Source organism: Galleria mellonella, unplaced genomic scaffold (genome assembly GCF_026898425.1).
Source record: "Galleria mellonella isolate WM207_F2 unplaced genomic scaffold, CSIRO_AGI_GalMel_v1 utg40, whole genome shotgun sequence".
Taxonomy (NCBI): domain Eukaryota; kingdom Metazoa; phylum Arthropoda; class Insecta; order Lepidoptera; family Pyralidae; genus Galleria; species Galleria mellonella.
The window spans coordinates 206128-223770 of NW_026442094.1; the positions used below are offsets into that span (position 1 = coordinate 206128).

Consider the following 17643-nt stretch of genomic DNA (forward strand, 5'->3'; position numbering starts at 1 on the left):
TTTTAATAATAGAACTTTTGACGTTCTAGATTACAAAACTAGCATACCTATATATACATGTGTGTATGTGTGTGTGTGCGTGTGTATTACGTTGTCACTACAAAGTTGACAAACAAGCTTACAGAAACCTATAAACACCTGCAAAACAGGAGTGTCACACGCAAATTAGAATCCCTTAAAAATATTTAAATAAACGTACTTTTGAAAGAAACGCTTGCTGTGATATATTAAAGTCATCTCCTCTTGTGAACCTGTGTCCCATTCATTTTTATGCAGAGAAGCAACTATGCTTAAATGACTGTGTTTTGGTTTGAAGGACAATAAAATTACAGGGCACGGAGACATAACACCAGTCTTCGAGAATAGCAATACAGAAGGGGTGCCATAGGACGTCACAGAGTATTTCGTGATATCCAAGACACTGGTAATGTCTGCAAATGACCGTCACCACTTTCTATGAGATGGGTTATCAACTTGTTCCCTATTCTAAATTGCATAAAATAAAAACTATTCGGAAACTGATACGTCCATTTAATTTTTAGGTTCTGAGAATGCATTCTATATCGATAAAAAGTAGTGCGATAATAAAGGTGGTCATTCAAATCCTTTTAAAAAATTCTTTAAGACAATCCGTTACGCATTCGGTAGAACACACGAAAGGAGGTAAAACCTCGTCTTAAGAACTCGAAATCGCTTGTGAGCTGGTAACAAATACACTCTGCAAAGGAAAGCGACTTCAAACGTGAACACTCACACAATCATAAAGAAAGGACTAAGTGTTTCGTAGATATATTATATTAAAAATATTAGAATTCAAAACTACAAGTACATTTTGTTTTGTAGTAAGTAGTTTTATGTTTAGAAAAAAATGGTAATTTGACACAAAATAAAATTTCACAAAAAATAAATATAGCGCCAAAATAGAATGTAACAAGAATTATGATGTAATCGTGAAATATAACACCAAAAGATCAAACGCATTGAGAGAACCGACTTCTGGAAGTCACTTAAAAAAGAACATCTTACAAAGCAGTAAACAAAAATATTTTTTTATACAACTTAGAATGGCAAACAAGCTGACGGCCCACCTGATGGAAAGTGGTAACCGTCGCCTATAGTCATGAGCAGTACCATGGACATAATAGAGTATACTGTTTCGCCCATGGTTGCCATTCCTGAGGACTCAGATGTTAATAAATAAACATGGTTATTTGATTAGAATACTTTGTTCAACTCTGCTACCGTTAGTATGTATGTGACTGCCAACACTCGAACATTCATCACCACTATTACTATCACAAGTTCCACAACCTACACTATTATTATTGAGTATTTAGCTAGCGTTAGAAATTGCGCTAGTTAATTTCCAAATTTTAAATTAAAATAAAATAAAAAAAAAAAAGGAGTTTATTGAAGATATTTTAGTAGATTCATTTTGAGAGAGAGAAGTCCCAATATACTGTATCTCTTTTGCTCTTTCTTTTAAAACCCCGCACTTCCAATACGAACAATTTTCCAAACTTGTCTAATGTGTATGTATATATTAATTTTCCAATATAGTATAATTATGACATCATAACAGCATTATTTTGTACGTTAGTACAGCCCACACGCACACAAAAGACGTATTCAGAAACAATCAACCACGTGCAGAACAGGTCGGCGACCACGGACGACCTTGACCGTGCAACCATTATGCACACCCGTTTACTTACAATACAAACGAGTGCATCGTAACGCATCTACGCCTACAACACCCACACATATAATTACTTTACAGTATTAAAAGTACATTTCTTTTACTATATTCATTAGACTGATAAGGCGGCGCTGATAATGGTGGTTGAAGCGCAACGAAGTTCTACTGATGTTTGTCATATAGTGAGAACATCAAGATGATATGCATAAAAGAACTAAACGGCTGATAGATAAACGGACCATTATACACTACTTTAATGCATTTATTAGAGGTTAACACAATATGCTTTTCTTTTCCACTGATCTCCATCAATCGTTTTATCTGCGTTCATATTTTTACGCATAACACATCTTTCTTACTATCTTTTGGTTATTCTTCTCCTTTACATCTACCGTTTGGTAAAATATAGAGGAACAGATTAAAAAATATTTACCGATTCCAATTTATTCTTATTTATAGTTTTAGTTGTCTCCTTTCAATACAACTTATAGTGTTGTGATTTGCATTTTGATAATGCTTAGGTACTTACTTTTTTCCTGATGCATTAATCCATCTCTCGCAACAATGTACCTTACAAATCAGACACTAGGCAAAACAAAACACAAGACCGAAGTGCTTTACAAAGTTAAGCTATTTCGTTTGAACACATCGAGCCTCAAAGACTAATTATGCAAAATCTGAATTATACACCTGTACCTATGCGATAGCACTTGACAAGCGTCCGAAGTTAAAGGGAAAGCTTTAATTAAACCATTTGATAGCTATTGACACTATAATAGCTTTGTAGTGTTGGTTAGATCATAGAATTCAAGCTGCAATAGTACGAACACTGTACATTCATTGCATCAAACGCACAACAATGCTTTCACTCGCCAGCCAGTTTTCGCGTCACGTTTCAAGGCTACAGATAAAGCTGGTCTGATTTACCAATCCAGGTCAAGAGTAATTCTCGTTTTCCCTTGTCCATAAGCTAGATTATTATAAACAAAACATACAAACTTTATGTTTGTTCATACAAGGTATAATAGGTTAATACATGTTAATAATACTATATTATTCATATTTATTTATTATTGTTTTTCTAATAATATTTATTAAGTAATGACTAATAAGATACATTACATAGATTACATAGTATCGTAAGAAGACAAGCAAACGCTAAATTTATTTAATATCAAAAATAAAACGCTATGTGAAGACCTAATCGAAATTCGATTAAAACGAGCAATGTGTTAATCGGCTTTGAGTGGCTAAGTAGTTATATAATAGGGGTCCGAAAGGAACACCTTCACGACTCGCTACGGGCAACGTAATTGGATATGCAGCGGCTCATTTAGCGGCAAAGCCGAAACCTATTCAATACCTGCCGCTACGCAACGGCCATTATCACCCCCATTAGGGCCACAAGAACGATCGCAGATTTGAGTCATGAAGCTATTATTCGGATAGAGAATCGAAAAAGGAAAGCAGTTACATCGAAAATCACCCAAATATGCAATTTTAACTTTGCACGTTTCCATTGCGTACTTTAACCATGAAAGGAAATGGCAAAGTTTAAAAGTAAACATTTTCGACAAGGAATATTATTTTAACAATTCGTGTCACCCAAGTAACTTTCGAAACCCGCAAGGGTGGTGGGTGGTAGGTCGTGTACTCCGAAAACAAAACGTAAAGAATTCTGAGAACTTTCGCTGAATAATAATTTAGCGATAAAAGTTTGTCGCGTACAGTATAGACGGAAATCGAGACTAATGCCAGGCAGCGGAGTTCGGTTGAGTTTCAGTCGAACATCCACGCCAGTCGCCAACCAATCCATCAAAGGAGGGGTGACTGAATCGGGTGTGAGTACCCCCCGTAAGCCCCGTACCCACATAAATATTGCGGGTAGGTGAGTACAAACCCTTTGACCGAGTTCTGTTTACTTTCGTTTTCGCTCAGCTGACGGGGCCGCCACCCCACCCGTATGCCTCCACTATTATTATGATAATTAGAGAGCTATCAACCTGATACTAAGCATGCACTGTCTAATTGTGGTGACACTGTTAAACCAGTGTGACGGACAACGTTTGCATCTAGTGTGTATAGAGAGAATGTTTAATTTCGTATGTGACAGTGACAGTTTCAACCTGGTTATAATGACGACGCTGGTCTAGTTACGCGGTTGAGACAGGTGAACTGGAGGGTCGAGATGTACTTTTTTTCTAGTGTCACTTATCGCCTTGAGGGTTGTGCGGGGTCGTTTTAGGAAGCACTCAAGGTTGCAGCGGGTGCGGTACGGACGCGGTAGACAGGGCGTAGACGTGCATTATTAGGTGGGTGCCGGAACACCCGTGGGAGCCGCGTGAGCAACGGGGGGGAGGGACTGTGGGGCGCGTACGTCATCACCTGAGGCGCGTCCTTGAAACCGTTGTCGCATTCATTGCACCCGGATGCGGGCCGTATCTCCAAGCCCGCAATACCGCACTCAAGATGCCACCTAGCTAGCTATAAGCCTGAACGCACCAACCGCAAACCCTCACTTAGTATTCCTTTACATTGTTTTAGTTTAGTCGATTATCCCACACCAGTAGAAATTATTACAATCACGCTATTAAAATCTATTTATTAAATTTGAATAACATGCAATTATCTTTGCAAAACTTTTACATTTTTTAAATTAATTGTAAGTTTATAAATTAGTCAAATAGTAATCATTGTCATACTATTTCAAGTTTTATATTTATACTTATGATATAACACATACGAGTACCATCAATCACATCGATACTGTCATTAGTCATTCATTCATAATAATTATTACTTTGCAACAATTGAAAACCAGAAGACTTCATTCTTTGTGGTTTATTTTACTGGAATGACATAATTAGTTTTTACATATAAATGCCTCCTAATTGCTCCAAATGGATACGTCTAAAGAACACTATATCATATAAAGTACATACAAAACAGAACATCTAAAGTTGAATTAGAAATGTACTTTCCTATATTAATTAAACTGAGAACTTAACCTGGGACCTTCTTGTAGAAGCTATATACACTTATCAAAGCGCCACGTAGATCGTCAAGAACTATATTAGACCGTATTATACGAGTCGTTGCCTGCGATTTATATGAGCCGATATCGTACTGGGAGCTCATGTACAGTATCTATTTTGGACTTCAAAATATATATTTATACGAGCTTTATACGGAACCGTAAATAACAAATTGTCAACTTGGATTTACTAATTGATAGAAGTAAAAGCTCTTTTAACCGACTTCAAAAAGAAGGAGGTTCTCAATTTAGTTGTAATTTTTTTTTTTATGATTGTTACATCTTGACATTTACATATTGGTCCCATGAAAATTTTAACAAAATCGGTTTAGTACCAGTTCATAACTGGTTTTGCCACATTTTTTTTTTTGTGGAACAATTTTAATTATGTGTGTACTTTGCACGATATCGTCGATAATTCCGAACCGAATACGTGAATTCTTTTTATAATCTACAATATTTGTCTCAATTTTTCCAAGATTAAAGTCTGAATTTAATTATTAAATATTATATTGGTTCTATAAAAATATTGACTTATTGGCATGAATGTTAAGTGAAAACTGAAATTTGGCTTACTAAAGAATTATCTTACATAACTTATATAAGTTAACGCCACGGCCACGGCTTTGAATTACTATAACAAGTCAAAGGGGTTACGCTACGCGCAAAGTAGATCTTCAGATACGAGTAGGTAAGTCATGAAAAGTTTAAGTCAGACTTTAGCTGTACAATACAGAAAATTGAATTGGAATCGTATCAGCTGTTTACACGTGATGCGAGTGTAAACGTAGAGACAAAAATTCTAAGAACTGTTGACTTTTGCTTCTATTTCCGAATATCCCGCTAATGTGTTCAGTGCTAGTTTATTGAGTAAAATTGAATCGGTCTATATGTTGTGTTCAAATTAACCTGTTGATTTGAGATAAACTGACATAAAAATATCAGTCTGATATCAGTCATATGAAATAAGATACATGGATATCTTATGACAAAACGAAACACTTTACGAATTATAATATCTAGTAAACATGAAGATTATATACTTCTATAATATAATAATTTTGCAAGGATCGAAAAATATACTTTTATGCAAATTTTTGTTGCTATTTTTAAATCAATGTTATTACCTCACTACGAGAAAATGGCTAAACGGAAAATTCTCAAAGCGAAGTAGGTAATATTAGCGTAACTTAAAAACTGGTCTCTGTTATCAGAATCAGTCGATCAAATCATGCATGAAATACTGAAGAGGTCATTTAAAAAAAAAGCCTCTAGATAATGTTGAGATCTAAGTAAGCAATCCAAAATATGTAAAAAAAAAAATAGTAATTAACTTATACTATCGCGGTGTCTCAGTCTCAGACACGAGCTGGATATTATCATCATCATTTCAGACAATATCCATCCACTGCTGGATATAGGGCTCCTCCATAGACTGCCATAAGGAACGGTGCTGAGCCACCTGCATCACTGACTCCCTGCAATGCAAGCTCAATATAAGTAAATAAAAAAAATCATTCATCATATATATATATAAAATGTCTAATATCTTGAATATGTACATATTAATTTTCAAATTTCGTAGCGATTGTTATAGTAGTGATTAAGTTGGTACCTAATCAACGAAGTTAACACAAGTATTGAAAACGTTGAGAAAAGCTTTTGAATAATATAAAACCACGGTTGGCCGTGGTTTCAAAACGGCCTTGTTCCTCGTCGAATCGTTTCTTAACAGCGATTTCTACACGAGTTCGCTCCAAGAGCTGTGCTTCAAAACGTACCTCCGACTCGGTTGCACAACGAGCTTACGTCAGCGAGCGCACGGAGCGGCTTACGTCATTCGAGCGTATCTCGGTGCCTTCAAGCTAAGTTAGAACCTATGCGTATAACGTTTAGGACCCAGTTGGCGCGTACCTCTCCTAAGTATGATAGAACGTTTATGTTCACGTGAGTGGATGGATGAGGCTCCGACGCGCCGCCGCCGCCGGCTCAACGATTCTGAGAAACATTCGAGGCGGCTCTCTAGTTTTGGACTCGAATGTGAAACGTATAACGTGATAGCGACTCAACTTATTTCTAAGAAGACAACGTTCTCAGAACAGTTTCAAATAAATTTATGTCCGTAACTTTCAGTTACAGGTAGGTAAGTTAACTTGATCCAGGGAAATTACTGGCTTGACTTAAGTTATGGCATTACGTATCATGCGAATGGAAAAGTTTAAAAGTTACACGGCCACGTAGCGCCTACGTAACTCGTGGCTTGGAATATTTCATTTATTTATGTAGATATTATTATAAGTTTATTCAAAAATTATTAATAATTGGAAATTACTAAATTGTATACCAAAGAAACTTATCCTTAATATAAACGTGACAATGAATTTAACATCTCTTATGTTAACCGACAGGTTAACCCAATCGTTATGAAATTTGATACACACGTACTTTATGACGTAAACTATTGTTTATTTTTGTCACACGACCGAAGTCGTAGGTAAAAGCTAGTATTTATTTAACACTATCAACTAACCGACAAATAGTATATATCACAATAGCCACGCATGACTAACAAAAATCGCCTTTGAACGTATACATTATGGCTGGTCCAGTTTCTTTATTCCCTTGACCAATAGGGAAAAACTTTTTTGTTTGAATTTATTAAGTTTTATGACTTTAAACTTTCGCTACAGTTGTCCACAAGTCATCAATTGCAACTTGCATAGACTGCACAAAATACCTTAAATGTAATGTAAAGATCTATTTTTAAAGAATGGCAGATATCTTGACCTTACATGCCCTTTTTAAATTGCCAGATGTTGCATTATCTTGTTTTTTTTTAAATAATCCGAATATTTTGAGGCAATTGAAAATACTAAGCTTAACTAGAGGGAGACTTTGTACAAAAGTCGATTGCTTGGGTACCTCTGTTCCATTCGTGTTTCAACCGTGAAGCAGTTGTGTTTGCATGGCTGTGTTTCGGTTTGAAGGGTGGGATATGACGTGAATTTACTGGGTACAGAGGAATAACACCTGAATCCTCAGGGATGGCAACGCATGGGGGGTATCATGGGTGAAACAGTATACTCTGTTATGTCCATGGTATTGCTTATGTCTACAAGCTGACGTCAGCTTGTTTGCCATTCTAAGTTGGATAAAAAAAAAGAACTAATTATAAAAGAATAAATTAACGACAACAGCAAATAGTAGTAAATTTTATGCTGTTATGTAGTATCTTTGCCAATTCTGGATTGATTATGATGATTCTTTTTGAAAGCAGTAACATTTTCCATATTTATGTCATTTTAATGTTTTAAAGATAAATTAGTATTTGTTGTAAAACAATATCTTAGATCATAATCGGTATTGTTTGTGTGTTGAGTCTGTAAATTAACTTGATACGAATTCTATATATATTGCTCGGCAAAGCAATTGTGGAGAAAAACTAATATACAAAAAACACATCCAAGAAATTTAAACAGACCGAGACTTAAACCTATAATGAAAGAACATTTTCTTTATTTATACTCGATTGCTATTAGTGGGCAATATTAGAAAAAAAAAATTAAACTCAATCACTGCATGTAAAAATGACCCGTAACATGGTAATCTAAGTTTGTTGTTGATTGTACAACTGAAATCTATTGTCTGGATATATATAGATTAAAATTTTACACTTAAAATTTATGATTTTCTCATAAATATGTAGGTTAGTGCAAAGAGATTTCACGGAAAACCCACGGAAAACAAGAAACAAGCAACTAGTACGAAGTTGATTATGTGCTATAAGCATATTTTTCAGCCAACTATGGAACCTCTACAAACTAAAAATTGCTAGTATGCAGATACAACTGCAAGCACATATGTAAAATATTCAAATATAAATGGCTCTATTCTCACTTTTTTCAATAGATAAAACTACGTTTAATTTAAGTAGACAAAAACAGTAGAGAAATATACTTAATTTCAACTTTAAGTGAAAACAAAATACAATAAATTTAGAAAAGCTAGAATTGAATTTCGAGTTTCTCCAATTTTCTAATGTCAATATACATTTTTTTTTCGTTCAACATTACGTTTATAGTTTTAATCTATTTATAGACATTCTCATAATGCTTTAGTTACCTAATGAGAAATTTAAACTTCTGAATAATTTACAAAGCTTATAAGTATATAAACCTTGTAATATAAAGATATCGATCTTTTGTAAACCGAACATAATACTAAATTCATAAAACCGATATTACAATTTTAAAAATTCTTACTTCTTCAAACAGAGCTTGACCTTTAAATTAAGTCTAATATCAGTTTATGTTTCGGTTTGTTTTTTTTTCTTTTCTTTTTTTTTTTTTTTTTTTAATTTAATCTGCAGTGCGTATGATACTAAAACCAATACGAATGACACTGAAAACGTTCATAGTATGGTTACCTCTTTCTAACCCGTACTCACTTGACAATTCTTCTATATTTGACGATAAAAAAAAATATTTACACCAGCTATAAAGAAGACATAAGACAACTCGTTACAGACTCGGTAAGATTTAACCATTTTTAGATCAACATTTTTCTGTAAATTTATGGGGGAGGCAGAGTAACACGTAGAGCACATTTCTTTGCCGTCGGGCGGGGTGGCGGGTGGCAATGGCGGCGACAGAAATGAAAATTCTAACCTGGCATTTTCCATGTTATACCATACTAGTCGTTTTGTTCAGCTTTACCCGTACAGAACCCGTTAAATTTCCTTCGCTGTAGGGTTTTCAGAAACCTTTACATAATGGGATGCCTATTTCGACAGCCCATGGCTTGTGCATTCTGTTAACGTCTTGTATATCAAATTATTATTTGCTGTTTTCTACACAAAATCACAAACATAAATTTATAATTCACAACAAATGGTCAGAATTTTTTATACATATTTTAAGGGCCATAGTAATTAAACCAATCTTAAAAACGGATTTTTATCGACTCATCAGTCTGTCAATCAATCAACACATCCTCAAATCAGTCGTTAGCTATCCACTGATGAATATAGGCCTTCTCTATTGGGGAGTTTACCAGTAATTTCCACGCTGGGCAGGCGAGTTAGCAATCGCAGTTAAGCTTTAGCTATGTTTTAAGAGGAATGCTGCTGCCCATCCCATCATAGTCGCCTACACTCACGGGAAAGGAAGGAAGGGGCGGTATTTCTATGTCAGGTCCACACAGCAAAATTTGACAATTAGGATGCAAAACTTATACACCCAGAAGTAACTCCAGAGGTAAATAAAAATTATCAATGAAATTGTCATCCACAGCCGATTTCATAGTAATTCAAATCGTAATCACAATTAAACAAAATTTATGAAATCTATTGCGACAACGAGCATAAAAACAAAACATATATAAAATATGGGATCCTTTTAACTACACCAAGTGAGCTTGTTAATTCGGCGAAAGTACATTGTGAAAGCATTCACCCCAGTACTTGTCAGTTAAAATAAACATCTCCGCTACCCTTTAGGAGCATTAAAGCATGAGTGGTGAAAAATGTCAACAAACTGTAATGTGAAACGAGACGACATACCTAAAATGTTATTATTACATATTGTTATGAAATATTCGAGCGGTGAATTTATAATCGGATATTTTACAGATATTCATCAAACATAAGATGGTACCCGATGCCATAACCTTTTACATGTTTCCGACACATTTTAAAGACAAATATGATACAATACGCTGTAGCTAATAGGGAGAATAAATGGAAAGGAACTAGAAGTTTCAAAATTAATACGATTTTATGAATAAAAATTAATTTCTATAAATTTTATTTATAAAGATTGTCTTAATTGGTTCTAGATCAGATAAAGGAATGACTGTTTTTATTCTTAGTACCTACCTTTTAAAAAAATAGAATTTCTGAAAATTTATGGATTTATCAATATAGATTTTGCCGTTAATTTGTGTACCATGACGGCCCAATACAAAATTATAAGCAACATCCTAACTTAATAACAATATGACCCTTTGCATCATAAAAAACTGCAATTAATTTGCTACGATAAATTAAAAATACTAAAATAATATAATAAACATAATAAAATCGACAATATCTATTCACTGAGTGAAGTATTACCGTTCGTATCATATAATATGTCTTAGAGATGATCAAATAATATTCCAACAATATTGTTCAGACCTGTGTAAATATTCACGCACTCACTGTGCACGCATTCAGAAGCTGTAATGAAAACCTTAAGAGCGACGGCATCACGTCGCCTAAACTGTCATTCAGAAAGATTTACAGCCATTATTTCCACATCATCATTAACGTACCACTGCTGGCCGCAGGTCTCTTCTATTAAAGATAGACAGATACTTTTTATTGTTCCCTCCAAAAAACAAATTAATAAACTTAGCAAAAACATAAAATATGGAAGATATAAGACTAATTAGTATTATTAGTAGATACTTGAAACACCACAGTGCGGTATATAAATTTTATATCAAGCTTTCTATCATTTGCATGTTTCTTCCTTTGGTCATTTCTGATGCTATCCTAGGGAAAGATAGAATCATGTCACATTGAGAACTAACTCTGTCACTCCTATTTATAGTTTAAAATCATAATTGATACCTATCCTAAACAAAATATAAACAAAAAAAATTATCCTGGTGGGACAATATTAACAAGACGAACATTTAATATTCATACCTATTTTGAATAAAGGATTTTTTGCTACAAACACTTTTAGTACAAACTTAAAGTTAAGCTAAATTAAAATAAAAGTAAAAGACAACTTATTTCATTAAGAAGTGATCTCTCTGGGACGTCGACGACCTAGTATGTAACATAGTCCATCTCGTTACGATCTATGTTAGCTCGTTCAATTACTTGTAATAGTTTGTGATATTACTTTTATTTTGGTATCTAATACTAACATTTAATTTTTTATACTTCAAATTCCTATACTAATATTTGTTACATATGTATTTAAGAAGGATAAGCAAGCTGGAGTGGCAATGGGTTGGTTACATAGCTCCAAGAACCAATAGGTTCTTGAGTGGCGACCGCTCACAGGTAAATGCAATGTAGGACGATCGTGTCACTAAATGGAGTGACGATCTCAAATGCATTGCAAGGAGTCAGTAAATGCAGATGACTTAGGACCGTTCCTTAGGGCAGTCTATAGGGGAGGTCTATGTTTAACAGTAGACGGATAACGGTTAAGATGATAATTTATGTATCACGGTACGTGGTTATGACTCTACTAGTTCATGTAATTATTAAAGTCGAAAAAGGCGATTTAGACACTTATACTTTACTTTTACATTACTAACCGTTAAATTTATGATATAACATCATTGTTATTGTTGTACAAATATTATAATTATTGCATATTAAATCATTAAATAATTAACGTAGGAAATTTGATATTGGATTGTTAGCGACCGGGAACCGTTACATATGGCAATCTTATAAATCTGTTCATCAGTGGACAAGAAATGTTTGAAATGATGACGACAAGGATAATATTCAGAATTCCAATGCTTCAAAGGTACAGTTAAAAACGGTTGATTTTTATATTGAAGTTTTTAAATGTAACTCTAACATTTAGTTGAAACCTGGGAGAGATTACAACGCACTATGAAACATTTTAAATACGAATACCTGCTGTGACTTAGTTGTTAATGTGACTTAGTTGTGACGAATAAAATGGTCACGAATATTTAGAAAGAATAAACGTTCAATAAAATATGAAGTTATTACTATCACAAATTCTAATTGTAAATAATGTACTTCTACCTGTTGTTTTTATTACTATTTTATTTGTCTGTACTAATGTACATAAAAATAATAAAATTAAATAAATGTACACACATTAACACATTGTTTGTTATAATTAATGATATAATGATCATATCATGCTAAACTTATTATTAACTTAACTTTTAATAAGTCAAATTAATGTTAAGTAGGTACATAATATTAAAATAATTACTACTGTTGTACATTATCATTGAGTGTATTAAACAAACTTCGTAATATTAACAATTCATTCATGAAATTAATTTTAATATTAGTTTCGATCGAAAGGATTAGCAATGGAAGCAAACAGACTAGAGAACAAATACATATTATATCAGTATACTCTCTTTCCAGTGTCCAGTCAGAAGTCCGAGAGCATCGTCCATTAATAAAATTTATCTCGCGGTTCAGATCCAATTTGTTAGGATTTACGTTTTAGACTTCCAAGAGATTTTTGTCTTCATTGTGTACTTTAAGATTAATACCCGAATTTAAAACGTCCCTCAATTCTAAATAGTGGATGGATTTAGTATAACTATTGTTTAAAATAATATTCAAATATCTCTCGAATGACAGATCGTGACAGTGGTATATAGTAGTGTTATTATATCTATATAAGTACGCAGAAATGCCCGCAAACTAGGTTTGATCAAATACTTTGTACACTAACTTATTTCAAGATTATTACTAGATCCTCTGTAGAATTAATGTAATCTGGCTACTTTTAAATACAGTTGCTAGATATTGCCGTGGAGGTAAGAAGTTATGTGAGATGCTAATAAGTCCTACAAGCATACCTACTGTATTTCCAATGTAGCTACACTAATACACATAAAATTCATTAACAAGCATCACTCATACCTATCATGTGCTCATTTCTGCATATTGAACCAACTGCTCAATGGCTGCTAAGTTTAAATTACAAATTTGTTTAAATTAATGTAAATATCGATATCACTGATCACACACAATAAACTGACCTTCAAACATTCGAAACTGTATCTGTTATAATTTACATTATTATTATTATATGGTAATAATTTTACATACCTACCTATAAATAGTCTCGTATTATATTAGGTTAGGTTATGTAACACGTAATACATGTTCAGTGTTAACGCAAGCGTGTTATATTGATAGTAATAATTTTGGGAGGTCAACGACCCGAGAACATATCTATAGCATCAATCAGTATTAATCCGTAACAGTTATACGTATATGGTTAAAGGTGAATTAATTTGTTCCATTGTTTATCTGATGACGTATATATACCTACATAATAGGAGTGTGCTCATATTGTTTTTATTGCCTTCAATATTTTAAACATAATATTTATAGAATAGTTGTTAATAATATTCATAAAACGCCTTTTTAGTGTTCACTTCTATTATCGTATTCAGACATTGAAGTATGTATATCAATCAGAATTTATCGTGATCTGATAACAATTTTGATGTTTTACATTATACCTACTTAATTTCGTCATTCTAATATAAAATTGAGGAATATTTTGTCTAATAACAAAGAAACTTTTGCTTTTATTTTCCATACAACTGCAGACGAATAGATATACAGTGGTTCTCAAATGTATCGTGAGTCAGGTCAGAAGCCCAGGACCTCCTTTTACAAAAATATATGTTTAATATTTAGGCCATGCGCTTTACCACATAGATGGACCGCCCCCCCCCCCTTTGCGTGACCCTCCCGCCCTCATGGGAGGCGCGCCCCCACTTTGAAAACGCCTGCATTATTATGTCTACAATGTTATAGAACAAAATTCCAAATTATCATAAGTTTCACTACATCATATCGATGTAAACAAACACTTCCATCCTTTTGTTTATGACTGATATCACACCTCATTTCTGATATCTGCTACTGTTCTAGATATATAAACTAAAAAAAAATACTTTAATTTATTCACAGACCTGATGTGGCGAGAACGGTGGGCGCGAGTTAGGCGCTCCTGGAGGCCCCGGTGGCGGTGGATACCTTTGAGGGTATGATCCCGGGGGTCCGTATGCTCCTGGGGGTTGCTGGGGGCCACCAGGGGCTCCAGCGCCGTAAGGAGGTCCGCCATATCCTCGTGGAGGCTGTAATAATATATTAAATTTTAACTTCAAATAGGAAAATTTTACTCCTTTATAAAATTCACACTTCTCTATAAACACGGAATTTAATTATTTTTATTAATAACAAGATTCATTATTGTTAAAAATGTAACTTAAGGTTTTAGTAGATTCATTATCAGTTACTAAAATCGTGCCCATAAAAATATTATACTTCTTAATGACAGAAATAAATCACTACGTAGACGCAAGATCAATCATAATAATAAGTAGCTATCAGTTGATAACTTTAGAATACAGCAGAGACAGGTGAATATGATAATCACCTAAAAATTACAGTAGTTATAAAATATAAAATGAAGTATTGTATTGAATACACACATTTGATATAATTATGATATTATCCAGAAAAATAACATTTATATATTATATACAGTCTTTCAAAAAAAGCGTTCACACTCACTTTTTATCTTTATCCGAGCAATAAGTGCTTTATATTATTCCCAAATTCGTGTATAATATAGTATATATCATATATGTGTAAGTATATTTGTTATTCATATATATTTATTCGTTTATATATGTAATTTTCGTATGTATGTATATCAATAATTAGTAGTACCGCATTCGAGTATTCTGACACTTCCCTATGGTTGACTGGGAGAGAATGCTTTTAGCATTAAGTCCGCCATGTACACATATTTGTACTAATGAATTAGTAAATAAATATAACAGAAATGTTACTCATACCAATGACAGACAAAAAATTCTATACAACACTTCTATAATGTTGAGGTCAGTCAACCACTTCATAACAATCAAACAATCGTATACAAAATAAAAACAATTAGTATCTAACAATGGTATATGCTATACGAAAACATCGACTACAGACTATTACAACTAATTTAGAGAAAATTGTCAGAATAGATATCATCTTGCATAATTAAATTATATAAGTTTATTAATAATGATGTCCACAAAATAGATACATCGGTCCGCTGATAAGAAAGAGGAATCAATCAGTAGAAGAGAAGTGTCGTTACGATCACGCTTTAAAAAGAAATGTCGACATGCATAAATATATTTTCAATACGGATAAGACAAAGGTATCCGCCATTCTGTTTTCGTAATTACTTCTCGTTTCCTTTCAATGCTCGTTTATTCATACAAGATTTATAAAGTATAAACCGATCGTTCTACTTTACAAACTGATACATTATAATAATAGAAACCTCTTTTATCAAACATAATATAAATAATATAAAATAGCTTTATTTTGTACATAAAATTAAAACGATGTTACTGTAATATCAATTTTCAGCCAGATAACGTGTCTAAATAATTGACGTCCGAAATAATTCGCTGTGCCAACAAAGTCACCCGCTTCAGTTTTCAGTTCTCATTTTGTTATACGATGGAAATTCAATTATTCGTACGAACCCCACTACGACAGGCTGAGCGAGCGAACGACGAGAGTATTACACTTTGATCAAATACTTCGTTTCATCTAAACAGCAACCTCAATTGGGAACCTTCCGAATGTAGTTCGAGTAGATATGGGACCTGTGTTCGACAATTAGAGTTACATTTTTACGAACATTGGGGTGTTTTATGGCGGATTCAATGATTTATGGGGGCGGTGTTGCGGGGTGCGGCATACAAGGGGAGAGCTGTGAGGGTTGCGCAGGGTGCGGGCGGGCCGGGGGGCGGCAGGCTGCCATTGGCCGACTCGGCATCGATCGCGCGACGAGCTCAAAGCGGCCCGCCCGCGCCAGCCAGCCTCCACCTACGTTAATAAGTAATCATCCGACCCCGCGATACCTCAGCGAGTTTTCCGGACAGAGCTGGAGCCGCCGAGACGGGCCTCGTATCTCCAGTCGGCTGGAACAAAGAGCCACCGCATAGGGCGACATCCGTATTGATTTATGCAGTAATTGACCCGCGGGTAGGTGCGCAGCCCGCGCACCTCCTCCACCCGCCACGCACCTATTTGCTTCTGCACGCACTGATATCTATAATAACCACATGTACAAACAAATGCATATTTCTTAACAAAAGTCCCTGTTATACCCGCCAATCATTGACAAAACATAAAAAGCATCACTAAGAAACTGCACCACAAATACACGACATTTCCGACAAAATAATTCAATTCTTAAAAAGTTCATTACAAATTTGACGGGATGATGGGGTACAATTCGAGAGCCAAGTAACTGGGATATCGACCCCAATAGCTTAGACAAAACAAACAAAACCGACCCATAAGCATATTAGATAGAAGAACGAAAATCCGAAGTAGGTACCTTACATAAACCAGTGTAAATGTTTCAATTGACTGATATTGAATTTCGGATACGAAACGGACTTATGCGGTAAGAAACAACTGAGTTGAAAATTGTTTCAATTACAATATTCAATATCTATTGTACCTACTTCTATTTAGTACTAACGCGATAAATATATTTAAATAGTATAGTATAACTTACAGGGATGCAATGAAAAAATCAAATGGTTAATTGTTTTATTAAGTAAAAATTATTATATTATTTACGACTAAAACTGAATATAGATAATAAAAATTAAGTAATATTATTAATGAAATTGCCGTGTGGTCCCGGCATAGAATCGTCCACGGGAAAGAAAGGCCATCCCTTCCTTTCCCGGGATAATTTCTAGTCGTAATCGACTAAGAGAGGGCGAGGTATGGGCAGCAGTGTCCCTTTTAAAACATCTCTAAAGCCCAACTGCGGTTGCCAACCCGCCTGCCAAGCGTGGCAACTACTGGCGAAACCCCCTAAGGGGAGGCTTATGATCAGCAGTGGACAGTTAAAAGCTGATATGATGATGATTAATAAAGTTGCGTTGATACTCAAAACTCCTAAGTCCTACTCGTAGAATGCTAAAATTTGGAACGTATTTATTTGTTTATTTGCAATTCCATTAATGTTACAGGTGTCTGTTGATATAGAAATAGAATAGAAATTTATTATTTGACAAAAACACAAAGTTACAAACACAAGATACAATGGAACGCTTGGCGGACCTGTATCGT

General features: G+C 34.3%; 1 protein-coding gene across 6 annotated transcripts in view; it reads right to left on the reverse strand.

Annotated features, from left to right (window-relative positions):
* The window catches only part of LOC113520225 (trithorax group protein osa), a 127427-nt gene that overhangs the window by 87106 nt on the left and 22678 nt on the right, over nucleotides 1-17643 (reverse strand). For all 6 annotated transcript variants that reach the window (XM_052898155.1, XM_052898154.1, XM_052898153.1 and 3 more), the window contains exon 2: nucleotides 14448-14612. In XM_052898155.1, coding sequence (XP_052754115.1) covers nucleotides 14448-14612 — 165 coding nt within the window. The remainder of the gene's footprint in view (nucleotides 1-14447; nucleotides 14613-17643) is intronic.